Source organism: Ailuropoda melanoleuca, chromosome 3, assembly GCF_002007445.2.
Source record: "Ailuropoda melanoleuca isolate Jingjing chromosome 3, ASM200744v2, whole genome shotgun sequence".
NCBI classification, from domain to species: domain Eukaryota; kingdom Metazoa; phylum Chordata; class Mammalia; order Carnivora; family Ursidae; genus Ailuropoda; species Ailuropoda melanoleuca.
This window is the reverse complement of record NC_048220.1, coordinates 100,070,364-100,084,815: the sequence shown is the minus strand read 5'-3', so window position 1 is coordinate 100,084,815 and position 14,452 is coordinate 100,070,364. Positions and strand designations below refer to the sequence as shown.

The following is a 14,452-nucleotide window of genomic DNA, read 5'->3' as shown; positions in this document are numbered from 1 at the left end:
GATGGTTTCCCCCATAGTCCCACCTGTATAGGGTAGAGATAGGATCTAGGCTCAGAGTATTATTATACATTGTTATTATTATAAGCGGGTTTCTCACCACATGAACGTCTAACACGACATTCAAAAGTTGTACAGGATGTGGAATACTGCAGAGATTTTTGCATTCTTGGCCCTCTCCCATTAAATGCTAGCAGCACACCTAAACCTTTGTGATGTTCAAAACATCCCCATAGATGTCCAAGATGCTTCCTATGGAAAGGTACCACCACGGTTTGAGAACCTTGCTTATAGCTTTCTTTTCATTGGGATTGATCCAATTAGTTGGGCCTATAATGGGATGAAAACCATGATGTCATAGCCCTCCTTAATCTTCAGATGCCCTTGAATACAACTCCTTCCCGCATTAACTCTTGGGGTGAAAGCCTCCATCCCATTGACTCTTATCTGCAGTACGCCAATACACCACCTCATGAACTCCACTGATATCTAGACTTCAAATCCTAATCTGGGCTCAGCTGGGATGACATACTACATCAATATGACAAGCTCTTCTTTCTAGATCTCCAGGATTTTTATACCACCAAATGCTTCGATGTGCTCATAGAAACATTGGCTTCTCAACACCAAATCTCATCCCCACCAGTAATCTCAATCTCTTCCATATTTACTGTCTCACAAAATCTGCCAACCTGTCGCAAGTGTGCCCTTCCTGAACTCCCACAATTGTTTGCTTTATCGTCTCTTCTTCATGTCTTCAACACATCCTTAAAAAGGTACTGAGAAGTAGAGACTTAGGCAAGAGAGCCCCTAAGAGGAAGAAGGAAGTCCATGTGCTATCATAGAAAGAGCATTAAGACTAATTCAAGGGCTAAGCTTAGCCACATCCATTTCCCCTTTTGGGCCTCTGTTTCCCCATCCAAAAAAAAAAAAAAAGAAGAAGAAGAATGGATTGAATGATCCCTCAGAGGCATTCTAGCTCTGGTAGTCTATAATCCTATGGATCTGAACAAACCCACAAGTCAAATCAGAAAAACATGTACTGAATAACTTAGCACTGACTGCATCACTTTCATCAAGAATATGATGCTTCCTCGAACTTTGCATCGGAATCCGGGTATGTACTGCACGGTGACTAACATAATATAAAAAAAAAAGAATATTATGGTTCCAGCAGAGAGGCTGCAAAGTATGACCAACAGACTTTTATGAAAAGCATGTGGCTGCTTGGAATTCACTGTGGTCAAAACTCAGCACACAGAGTGAGAGGGGCAATGAATCCCAGGTACTGGTTGTCTTTGTGTCGTATTCAACACTACAATCCTAAGTCATAAAGAAAGCCAACTAGAGAAGGCAGGTGGTTTCAGCGAATACCCAAAGGATTATAGGAACTGGTGTGTTGACCTGGCATAAAACCAGGAGCAAGTTATAATTTAGGGACTTGTTGACCTTGTTCTGCAGTTTACCTCCTTTCTATGTCATCACTTGGTTTTCTTTTCTACCTCCTCCAGCGATCACTTCGGGAACCTGAAGAAACCATTGTCATTGCCTTGTATGACTACCAAACAAATGATCCACAGGAACTCATGATACAACGCAATGAGGAGTACTACCTGCTGGACAGTTCTGAGATTCACTGGTGGAGAGTGCAGGACAAGAATGGGTAAGGCATCTTTGTGGTTGCTGTCCCAGGGCTTGAGGGGAGGTGGGAATAGAGAAAACACTGGAAAGATTTGTCCTGCCTCCGTCAGTATGACTGCTGCACTGAGTTAGAAGAGGAGAGCAGAGGTAGAAGAAAGGGGAAGGCAGAAGTGGTTGAGGAGACCTTTCCACTTCTCAGAAGTGGCAGAGGAAGTCACTTGCTATGTTCATTCCCCACCAAGCACTCCCAGCCCCCAAGCCCATCTAAAAATTCCCTGGGTTTTTTCACTAAATCCACAGAGTAGGAGATTGACAGCTTGTTCTATGAGGAAGCACTATTGTTCTTGAGTGTTTAGAAGAGACTGAAGGCACATCCCATTGTGAAGTGTCTATTTTCAGTGAAAAGAAAAGGCATGTACCAATGGTACAGATGAGTGGTTATATTAAGAAGCAGCAGGAAGAAGATACTAAAGACTTAGCCACACTACCAGTCTTTGAACTAGCCATCTACATGATTCGGGGAGAAAGTTGAGTTGTGCTAATACCAATTGTCCACTATGGGAGTTCTGAATGAAAAAAAAATCTATGAGCCCTTCTCTGATCTGAAATACAACAAAATTACTTTTGTTAACCTTCAGAATGCTCTGGAATATATATGACTTAGATACTAGTAGTTAGTTTTAAGGCATCAGATTCATGCTGCTTTATAAGGTTTCAGTTTTTGCTTTTAATATATCAGAAGTATTTACCCAAGTCCTTGAATATTCTCCAGAATATGATTTCAATGATTGCATGGATCCAACACAAAAGTGTACCATAATTTAGCAATTCCCTTGCTGGCTTTTCAGGTTATTTCCAATATTTTGCAGATACTAACAACACTGCAATGAAGATCCTTGTATATTAATATTAGGGGTTTACATATTTTTAAAGTATGAGGTTATTACTGATTTAAAAACATAAAAAACAAAAAAAAAAAAACATTCCATCACTGCAATGTTTGGATGGTCTAGATAGTTGTTTAATTTAAAATAAATAAAAATCCAACCTCCGTTTGTCCCCATATCAATTCCAAAAGTAATCACTATTGACGTTTTCTTGTGTATTCCCAGACAAAAAATTTATACATACGTGAATGCATCTTTTTTTTTTTGTTATTCACACAAAGGTGATTCTTCTGCTCTTCACCTTGCTTTTGACCTTTAGTAATATATCTTGGAGATCTTTTCATATCAACAGATACAAATTTACCTTATTTTTTCAATAATCACATAGTTTTGGAAGGTGTGCTTGTATTATAAATATTTGAATGATCTTAAATGGTAAGACATTTAGTTTCCAAGTTATTTGTTTTCTTTGTTATTTTAAACAAGCCCACAATGAAGATCTTATATTGCTCATGCTCATGTTTCTGGCCAATTTTTTGAAAAAAAAAATTGCAACATATATATTTTTGAAAATATATTTTTCTTTTGAAAAAATATATATCTCACATTTCTAACTCTGGAACTGTTGAGTCAGAGCCTGTCTCAATTTTGGTAGATAATTCCCTCCGAAAGGTTGCCAAATTTACGTTCCCACTACCCACCAACAGTGTGTGGGAGTGTCAACACTGGGTATCATTAATCTTAAAAAAAAAAAAAAAAAGCTAGCTAATCTGATGAGTAAAAAAAGAGGCACACAAATATCTTTAGGGTTAAGGCTTTACTTTTTACATACACCAAAACTTGCTTTGTCAAAGTGCCTTCTCTTTAAGTAGCCTTATTGACACCACTACAGGGGGAGTGAGGGAGGGGTATAAAATATGGTTCCTTCAAGGACTGTGGTCTGGGAGACAGTGTTGCTGGTTCGCTGAGAATAGACCCCAAAGCACCTCATGTGGAACCCCCCTGTCTAACTGACTAGCAAGTGAGGACTGTCACATCACCTCCTTTTTGCCTATTATAAGGAGCCCCATATCAGAAACAGGTTTAAGACTGCCCTGTTCTACAAACACCAGAAGAACTTACTCAGAAATTCACTCCTCCAGTCAACGACATTTATGTAGCACACCTAATGTGCCAGGAAATTTCTTCTCCTAGGTTTCGCTTCCCCAAATGACAGTGTACCCTTTGTTCGGTGGCCTGTGGAAATGCTCAGCTCTGCACTTCAAAGGCCATCAAAGAGGACACCCTAGAGTCTAATTGGTGCTTTGGGAATTTCCCCAACGTGCTTTGTAATAATGCAGTGTAGTGGGAAGTACACAAGGTTGGGGAGACAGAAGACTTGGACTTTAACATCAGCTGCTCTTGCTGTAGGTCTTTGGAAAAGTCACTTAAACTTTGGGTGTCCACTTCCTTATCTATGAAACGCAGATGATAATATCAACTCTATCTCTCAGTGTTGAGGAAATCAATGAGATGCTAAAAGTGAAGGGAGCTTGTAAATTCTACATCCACAGACAAATGAAGAGAATCACCACTTGTGATCATCATATTGTCACAGAATGTTATGTGGTTGGCATATTGGAACACAGTTATTCTCTTAGAATGTAAAAATAGTATTTGACCTATTAATAGAATTGTAAACATATGGTGTGGCAAAACCAGACATAATCAAGTGGATTCCAAAAGACAGATATAAAAGAAAGAGTGAATTTTAGAATAACTTGACTTCTATCAATTGGCAGAGACTGCCTTGAACACCATATTAGAGATGCTTCTGAAGCTGGGTGTTTGGTTCTCCAAAGGAAGCATGCCGTGATTGACTAGCAATGTCAGCCATGGGCACAGGATACGAGACAATCATCCCACATTTGGCATCCCCAATCTTGATAGCTTTACTCCTCAAAACAATTCTGTGAAATAGATTATGCATTCCTCATTAAACATCATCACTAGATTGAAAAATTGCTTTATGATATAAAAATTAAAATATGCCTTATGAAATAAAGAGCAAGAAACTCTCAGGCATCTTTTTAGAGACTGGCAGAGTTGGCAGGAATTTTATGTGGCATCTAGTTTAGGGCCCTCATTTTACAGATAGGGAGCCACAGGCCCAGAGAGTAGCAGGGACATTGTTTTCACCTTGTAGTATGAAATGCAATAGTGAATGTTAATGTGCTTTGAAAAATACAGGACCATACACAAATGTAAAGTATTTTGCTATGGTGATTAGTATCTATCCATATGTCTTTGTTTATGCACAATTATGTATTTTTGCTCAAAAGAAACTCCCACCTCTAAATCCAGCGTGACTGTATTCTTTGTTCTCATGTTTTACCATTTATGTCTGAAGGAGTTCAATTAAAAACAACAAAAAAATATTAGGGAGGCCTTGAATTAAAAACTTATAATGCTGACTGGCAGTATCTTTTGGGGCCTGTGGTTGGAAAGTGATTTTTTTATATTTTAATTATTTTGGTTTCGTGACTATAAAATGGTAGCACTAAAGTGGAAAGAATACTGATTGTCGCACCCCAAAGAAAATGTTTCCTGATAGAAAATAGAGACTGAACATTAATCTTTTTTCCACTAGAGGAAATTTCACAATAAGGAGAGCAACAAACAGAGCTTTCTAAGTGAAGTAACTACTTCTTATTTATTATGGTTCATATTTTACTGGTGAAATCTATTGCCTTTAACAGATGGCAGATTTTTTTTATTTTTAGCGACTCTTTTATTGTAAAACTTCAAAATGTCTTATCATGAATGCCAAATACTGTGAGACTCTCCCATCTTTAAATGACTTTTAGCAGATTGAACCACCTCTAAAATGGAGATATGAAAATTTGTCCTATAATAGGCTAAACATGAATTTCCCTCTTAACAGGCATGAAGGATACGTACCCAGCAGTTATCTGGTGGAAAAATCTCCAAATAGCCTGGAAACCTATGAGTAAGATATTTTATTTGTTTTCTAAAAAATATGGTACTAAGGTCCTCTTTAGATTAGGAATAAATTATTGGTTGATGATAAAAGTACCAAGCATTTTTTTTTCTCCTTGTACTTTGATCCCTAAGTAAACAGTAGAGGAAACTTTAAATAGGAGAAGGGGGCCGATATATGTACTCACCTCCCCTTTTATCAAAGAGATGACTCTAGATACCCACATAGATTGTGGTAAAAGGAAAAGTTTCTTCCAGGAATTTTGGTCTTACTTGAGAAGGAAGAAAACAGTATGAATACTGGATCAAATACAAAGTCACTTAAAACATGCTTTAAGGCAATACTTCCAATACCAAAATAGCAGACAAATGGGTATTAAATATCTGCTTAGCTTGTATTGTTTATTTTAATTTGTCATTTACAGAAGAGTTCACATGGATATAATTTTAATGGAACTACCTACCATTTAATAAAATCCGATTGTAGTGGACCATGTACTCACCATGGACGTATGCTCCCTAGCTCAGCCGCTGGAAGGCCCAGAAGCAATAGCCCCATAGCATCACAACAGCCTTGTGTTCCCAGATCTTCCTTTCTAAGTAGCACTTCCCACTAAAATGGAGTTCTTGGAGAAATGGCTTGGGGATTCAGACTCGAGGCAGGGAAAGAACAAAATGAACTTGGAACACCTTGCACCAGAAAGTAAACAAGTACTGCCCCCCAAAATGTTTAATGATGTAGACTTGTGAAATGGGCAAAGAAGTCAGCTTAAAATTGTTCCTTCTGGCCAAAGATGCAACAATTTGAGTGTCAAAATAAGTAGTGACAGTAATGGACTATAATCCATTGGATAAAATAACAATCAATAAGATGCAGATAGTTTGATAGGTAAGTGAGTAAGTAAATAAATAAATAAACGAGAAAGTTCTTTCTTACCATAGAGTGCCAGCTAATGAATGTAGAAAGAATGATCAGGTTTAAAGATCACCATTTGTAACTCAAAGTATCCACTAATTCAGGCAAGAAACATCAATGAAAATTTCACAACTAGGGAGGTGAAAATTGGATATTTACCTAGTTTCAAAATATCTTCTCAGAAATCACTTATTAGTTATAGAGTGGAAATATCTGGTAGACCCCTGTTTTAACCAAGTGGTCAAAGTTCGCATCAATAAAGGGACAAACAGACATCCTGGGCCTCCTGATGTGACGCACCGAGAAGGACACAACATCACTTCTGTGATATTCCTGCCCAAACATGCGTAATCTGAGTTTCATCATGAGGAAATAATAGACAATTACATATTCAACAAAATAACCTGTGCTCTTCAAAAATGCTAATATCATAAATGACACAAAAGGCTAAGAAATTGGTCCGCATTGAAGGAGCCTAAGGAGATGAGTGTTGATTATATGGACTAGTAATCTTTGATTGGATCTTGAGCCATTAAAAAAAATAATAGGGGCACCTGGGTGGCTCAGTTGGTTAAGCATCTGGCTCTTGATTTCAGTTCAGGTCATGATCTCAGAGTTGTGAGATCGAGCCGTGTGTTGGGCTCCATGCTGGGCATAGAGCCTGCTTTAGATTCTCTCTCTCCCTCTCCCTCTGCCCCTTTCTCCTGCCTCTCTCTCTTTCTCCCTCTCTAAAAAAAATAATAAAAAGTGACAAAACACGTCATTGGGACAACCAACGAAATTTGAATAAAGTCTGAAATTAGATAATAGTATTGCACCAATGTTAAATTTCCTGATTTTGGTAGTTGTATTATGTTTACGTAAGTGTATGTTCTATTTCTTAGAAATACATACTGAAGTACTTAGGAGTTAAAGTCTATTCTCAAATGGTTTGGGAAAGAATTTCATATATATATATATATATATATATATATATATATATATATTCAGAGGGAATGGTAAAGCAAATATGTAAAATGTCAGAAATTAGTTCATCTGAGTCAAGTGTATATGGGGGTTCTTTTATAGTATTTTATAACTTTTCTGTACATTTGAAATTATTTAAAAATGAAAAATGTTTAAGTCCTCACCAAATGTTAAGATACCAGGGTTGAAAAATATTAGCTAATGAAGACTTCTATTAACTCATTTGGGCTCTTATTAGTTCAAATGTGGTCAAGTTATTTGTTGGTGAAATTCTAATAGACACTGTAGTGAAGAGCTATCATTTTCTGAAGAGTCTCTCAACCTGAGACTTGCTTTGATCAAGTATGTGTGAGTAGCCCCTCCCTCAGCTAACAGAAGAGTCAATTCCAAGAATACTTGAGCTGCAATGAAGCATATAGGAAATATGCTTAAATAAAATTCTTTCATTTTTTATAGCCAGTGCCTTTAGGAAAATAAATAGGCATTTATTTCAAATGATCACTAGGCTGGGAAGTTTTGTTTGTTTTTGCTTTTAATCAGAATCTCATCATTTATGATAGAGGGGGCAAACTCAAAATTCCAGCAGAGTATAAAGCACTAGAGAATGGTGGAGTCTGGGACAAATAAAAAAGTGTGCTCCCCCTCCCAAAGGTATTTTAAGTCATAAACAAAACAAAACAAAACACTACACCATACAAGCAAAACAGTCTGTGAGCCCTATTTATTCTACACCCTGTCGGCTTGCATTTTTCAGATTATGGGATCACAGCTAGAGAATAAAATGACTCACAAGCAAACATCCAGACATTTAGAATTGTGTATATATATATGTAAATATCCAATATGATGAGTTTTTATCCTTGAACTTAATGTTGTCTGCATAAGAACTAAAAAATGTACCATCTGGGAGCATAATCATGGTTTGGTACATCCACTGATTGGCTTCAGGTCTCCTGCCCTGATTTGGGGGCATAATCTTGGGCAAGTTTCCTTACCAGGCTGGATCTCACATCCCTTTCCCTTAAAATGAAGGGTCAGACTAGATGCAGGAGGCACTTCAGCTGGCATTCCCTCCCCGTTCCTGAACTCAGGATAGACATCACTCTTAGTGTCACACTTACCTACTGAGCTCAGGTGCGCAGCTTTGGGCAGCTGTGACTGATTGGTCAGAGCCTGCGCATGAGATGAAGCATATTGGCCACCCCTGAACTAAGTTATGAGAGTCCACTGAGGTACAAAGCACCGTTCAATTGCATCATGTTCAGACAATCAGATTGGGTCCACTAATTCCCTGATTTGTGGCTGCTTTCTAATAGTCACATAAGTTTGATAAGTAGTGTCCCTTCCCTACCCAGAACTTCTCTCTTCTGGGGCTTATACTTTCCTAAAACTGATTGTTAACTGGATCATTCTATCTTCTCTTATCTCATAAGTAGCCGGGGAAGTCAGGATATGGCTCAAGTGTTACCAGCAACATTCAAAAACTTTACCTCTAAAAATCACTCATATTCTTCTTACCACTTTCTAGGGTTTTTTTTCACCAGACCCCAAAATTATAAAAATAATATAATTACTTTGCAGAAGATCTTGAAAACTAGTCTAAAAGAGGAAGATACTGCAATTGCTTTACAAGGCTAAACTTTCAAATTTGTGCTCCATTTTTATAGCTGTCCTAGCATCATCCTACTTATAACCACCCACTGACTTATGAAATGGGGAAGATGAAGGTTTTCTAAAATTTTATTATGGAAAATTTCCAACATGCACAAAAGTAAGGAGAATAATATAATGAACCTCCATATACCCAAAACCCCACTTCAAAAATTATTGATACTTTACCAATTCTGGTTCATTTGTTCCCTTCCAATTAAATATTTTATTCCCTGGGAATGGTTTCTGACTTTGTTTTTAAGTTGGAAAGCACAGGTATAGACAGAAAAGGACCAAATCATTTTCTAGCATTATCTTTTACAAGTAAATAATAAAAAAAATTTAACTGTCATTGACATATGACTTTTTCTTGCTTTCAGGTGGTACAATAAAAGTATCAGCCGAGACAAAGCTGAAAAACTTCTTTTGGACACAGTAAGTCTCCTTAACCTACCTTTTGACTGAAAATAAAATGAATTGTGCTCTTTTTTCCAGCCATCCTGTGGTTTATGCCAATGCAGTAAGCTGATATAGTGGAATGCAGTGGTTTTCATGGCCAGTGGAAATATTCCGGGGATTTATGGAAACTAGCATACAATAGGATAAGAAAACTGGGGAAGGTCCAAGGCCTCGGTATTGACATGCAACTGTCACAGCAGGTAGACTGGCCTTTCTGGCTGCAGTGGTTGACCCCAGGGAGCCATGGGGCTAAGTTTGCCTTGCCTGCTTCTCTGGCTAGGTCAGGGGCGGCTGTGACTTAGATACTACCTTGGTTGGGTTGTGTGTCCAGAAGAAATACATCACTTGTTTTAACTTGTTTTTACGCAACGGTTCTCAAGAGCCATGCAGTATGAGCAACAGGACTGATCTTGCCCAGGGATGTCAGAATTAAGGGAGAGAGGGATAAGAAGAGAGAAAGCATGGTGCAGTGGAGAAAGCACAGGTCCCAGTCCCTGCTCTGTCACCATCACAGTGGGGGATTTGGTGATTCTAGTTTCTTCTTCCTGGACCTTAGTTTCTCAATGAGTACAAGATGAGCATTGGATTAAATCAGCAATGACAGTTACCCAGTACTTATACTGTCACTCTTTGCTCCTGATCTTATGTGACACAGTTGATCATGGTCCATGGCTTTGGGATCCTTCTCAACATGAGGCTCCGGGCAGCTGTCACGAGGTGATTGGCACTCGAGGTGAACCCTCTCTGCCTGGACCAGAAGGTCATTTGTTGTTCTAGATCAATGTCACTCAAATAGCTGTGTTGATGGATCACTTTCGTGGCTGGTTTTCAATTTCTAATTTGTCACAGACTTATATTTTATAAAATAAATAAAAATCATCTACTAGAAAAATAAAGAAGCAAAGACACAAAAAATGCAAGTTCAGTTTTTTTATTAGTCTTTCATTCATTAGACGTAAAGTTGCTCTGATTGCTATAAAAAAATTTCTAAATGCCTACTCTCAATTTCTCTTTTTGTATGGTGGCGGACCAGCAACAATTTGCCATCTGGCACCCATCCTCAGACTGCACTTTGGGTAGCACTGAAAATTGCACATTTATGGCTCTTTCAGAGAAACCAAATGCATGGAGTTACAGAGAAAAAGTCTTCCACAGAGCAATCAATGAATTTACCAGCATATATGCCTAGACCAGTGGTCCTCAGGCCTGTCTGCACATTAGAGTCCCCTGGGAAATATTTTTAAAAATACCAATGCCCAAGCCCCACCCCAGATTAATAAAATCAGAATATCTAGTTGGTAAGATCTAGGCATTAGTAATTCAGAGAAAAATCTCTCCAGGTAAGTGTAATATTCAGACTATATTAATGGCCTGTGCCCAACACTAGCCTAACCGGTGATACCAGTAAACAGTAGGTATGAGCTGATGGAGACATTAGTCTATTTGTGCCAAAATGTCAACCCTATTCCTGCCATTTCACCATATAACATTTCCCAGTTTGGGCTTGAAGGTTTTTCTATCTTTAAGAATTTTAAATTGAATTGCAAATCTTTCCTGCATGGACTGCAGGTGGGGTGGCCAATTGCCTGGTTGTTTGCCTGGGACCGTCCCAGTTTTAAAAACTGAGAGTCCTGTGTCCAGAAATCCCCACCCTGCTCAGTCCTGGACAAACTGCGACAGCTGGTCACCGACCTAGTAGCCACTATTTGCACAGTTGTTGGGGATGAGCCACAGAGAAGGGGACCTGAGACCGTGCCAGGGAGGGAATGAAAGGCTATGATGGGAAGGTGGAAGGTTGATGAATATTGCCAAAACGATAATTTAAAGGCGTACAGTTAATTATTAGCATGCTATGTACTTTTGTAGAAAGGGAAACTGGTAACAGATTGATTCATTCTATCAAAGGCAAAAATAGAATTTCTAAAAGAGGAAAAGGGGAGGGGAGAAGGAAAGCCCACAGTCATACTGGGAGCGGAGAACTCCATTTTCTTCGGGTACGTTGCCGACTAGCAAGCAGCTAGTGTAGAGGACAGGTGAGATGTTCTGCCCTTGGGCAGCTTGTTCTTATCAAAGAGAGCAAGTTCAGTTGTTTATGGATTTCCCAAAAGACTGTGCTTACCAGGGAGGGGTGCACACGAGGCAGCCTGTGTTCTGGCCGCAGTCTGCGTTAGCAGCCCGCTCAGCTATGGTGTGTGCACCATTTCCTTGATTACGATCGCTGCCTATGAACTCGAGTGCCTTACCATTTTGCTGAGCGCAGGACGAAGCCCTTAGGGGTGCTTGAGACGGGATCTTTAACCTCAGTAAGCTTTCAGCTCTACTGGGAAACAAGACAAACTGAAGAGTTAGAGGGTAATTCAAGGTAAACTATGAGCATGAGGCAGGCCTTCAGTGACCTTGGAGCTCAGGGAAGGCTCTACGGAGTCACATCTTGTGGAGAGAAGAGGAATTGAGCTGAGCCATGACTGGACCCTGGTTTCTCCTTGGTTCCACATCAGCTCAGCACTTAAGATCATCTGTGTCCCCGGGAGACCACATGTTAGAATCCCTGGGAAGCTCTTAAAAATCCAGAATCCTGGAGGGCCCGGCCCCAGACCTCAAATCCGACTCTCCAGAGATGGTTCCTGGGAACCTGTATTTTTTCAAGTCAGACTTGTGATACCTGGGCTGCCGCCTCAGCTCCCCGTTCCCCAACCTATGTTACTGGAGAACAGAGTAAAACCTGGCCGATGAGAACTAACTGAGAAGATGGCAAAATTAATTAAAAACTTGAATTATAATGTGTAAACAAGTGCAGCTTTGTCATTTTCAATCACACATTGGTTAATGAAGTGTTACCCACGGAGCACTTGAAACAGCCCACATGAATGATCAGCTGAGCAGGTCTCCTGTTTTACAGCAGTGCTTCGGACGCACTTAAGTACATGTGGCTTGCTGGGGCAGTTGAAACATTCCCCCCTGCTACTATTCTGAACTGCTTTGCCGAATCCTCTTTGCCTCCTTAGGTAATATAAGGGCAAACTTCAGGGAGTCCCTGTATTGTCTGCTGCTTGGAACTAGAGCAGAATTGTTTCCTGGGTGTGTTTAGTATCTCTTTAGCTAACACGTATAGGACGCTGATGTGGTGGATTGATACATTTTTATTAACTAGACCTCCTGATGTACGGCCCCATCCATAGCTCTCCACTAGAATATAAAGGCTTTATCTCCCTGCTGCACCTAAATTGGATTTATGGCGATGCAGTTGCTCAATAAATAGTGTTGAATGAATGAATACATCAAATGCTTCATTAATGTTTTTAAATTAACAACCATGCTTAAAGAGAACTAGCTGATCAAGGGCATCATTAGGGGATTGTATTTTTAAAAATACAAATTCCAGACTCCAACCCTCACCAGACAGAACGTCTGGAGGTGGCACCCAGCTGATTCCGGGACTTACCCAAGTTTGGGAACCACAGAAAAGCATCTCCTACATCGTCCTATCCATTTATCAGATAACACCGCCTCTAAGAAGCCTCTCATGCTTTCCCTTTCCCTGGCCACGGAATGTGGTGGCCTGGCCTTGGAACCCTTATGGTACAATGTCGTTACTTCTCCAGTGGCACTGTTCTCACTCTGCCTTGGGCCTCAGGAGTTTCTCTTCTCTCTTAACCCACTTAGGTAGAGCAGATATTCCATACCTTACCTCATTGTACACACTGGGTGACCTGAATTTTAGGCAGGAACCTTATTCTAAGGCATTGGTTTATCATATTTCTATGATTCAAAGAAGCCATTAAAGATGCAATGTTGACCTAATAATGGGTTTGTTTCAAGAGAAGAAAACATCCAGCTCCTGAATGTGTCAGAGACATTCTCCTAAAGTGTAATGCCACATGACAAGGCTATGAATTATCAGTCTGTCTTTTGCGTTAACCTACCCTGTGTGTTGAGATTACCTTCTGTAAATTCACCTTTGAAATATATGATCAGAAAGAAGAAAATATATTCCTAATATGTTGATATATCTCAGATAAAGGCAGACAGTAGAATTAATACTTCCAACAGATGGTATACCATAGCATGTGACAATAATGGCTAATGAGAGCCCTAATCATCCTTGTTCTGGTAGATTCCAGGAAATCTTGTATGCATTTTAATTCTCCCAACAACCTTTACAGATAAGAAAACTGAAGCTCATACATTTAATCAGGAAATAGTTGAAACTCACAGAATTATGGGCTGGTAGAATAAGAATTCCCTTTAAAGAATATCTGTGTTACAGTAGAGTAAACTGAGGCCAAGTTCAGAGTGTGAATCAGTGGCATAGTTCTGGACTAGAGGAGGGATGCCTACATACACATACACACAGGTGCATGCGCACACACACACACACACACACACACGGTTAACAAGGGAATATATGAGTTAAGTTCTATTCTCCCATCCCCATAATTCCCATCCATATATTTCACCACCTCCATCACTTTTTTTCTGCCTATTATGGCCTCTTTATTTTTCTAGGTAAATTAGTAAAAGGTAAACTGAGACCTTGAAAATGTCCCAAGGGAATGAGGGCCCCCCTTCTGGCTGCATTGTACAAATCAGTGTCCCTCTGCATGGCGGTGATGTGAGCAAAGACCCCTTAAGCTCCAGTGTTCTTGGTGGTTGTGACTTCCTCTGAGCCCCTTACAGGAAGTAGGCGGTAACACACATGCTGGATGCCTCGTTTTCCTCAGAACTCTAGACTGCCTCAGCCCCAGACCAGAGTTTCCTGTCACCCTCATTGAATGTTACTTAGAGCAACGGTGGTGGGGGAAGAGCTCTGAGCCTCCCATGCTCAGCCGAGCTGACTGCAAACCTTACCTCCCCTTTTTCTCACGTCTGTGGATACTCTTGTTAACAGTTGGGCCACACTCTGATTACAGTTTTAAAAAATAATAACAATAATGGCTTCTTTGGAAGAATAAGAACA

General features: G+C 39.6%; 1 protein-coding gene across 1 annotated transcript in view; it reads left to right on the top strand.

Moving 5' to 3' along the window:
- Positions 1 to 14,452, top strand: part of ITK (IL2 inducible T cell kinase) — a 60,304-nt gene that overhangs the window by 27,337 nt on the left and 18,515 nt on the right. The window contains exons 6-8 of the mRNA XM_002912500.4: positions 1,509 to 1,660; positions 5,449 to 5,514; positions 9,417 to 9,471. Of these exons, the coding sequence (XP_002912546.1) occupies positions 1,509 to 1,660; positions 5,449 to 5,514; positions 9,417 to 9,471 (273 nt within the window). The remainder of the gene's footprint in view (positions 1 to 1,508; positions 1,661 to 5,448; positions 5,515 to 9,416; positions 9,472 to 14,452) is intronic.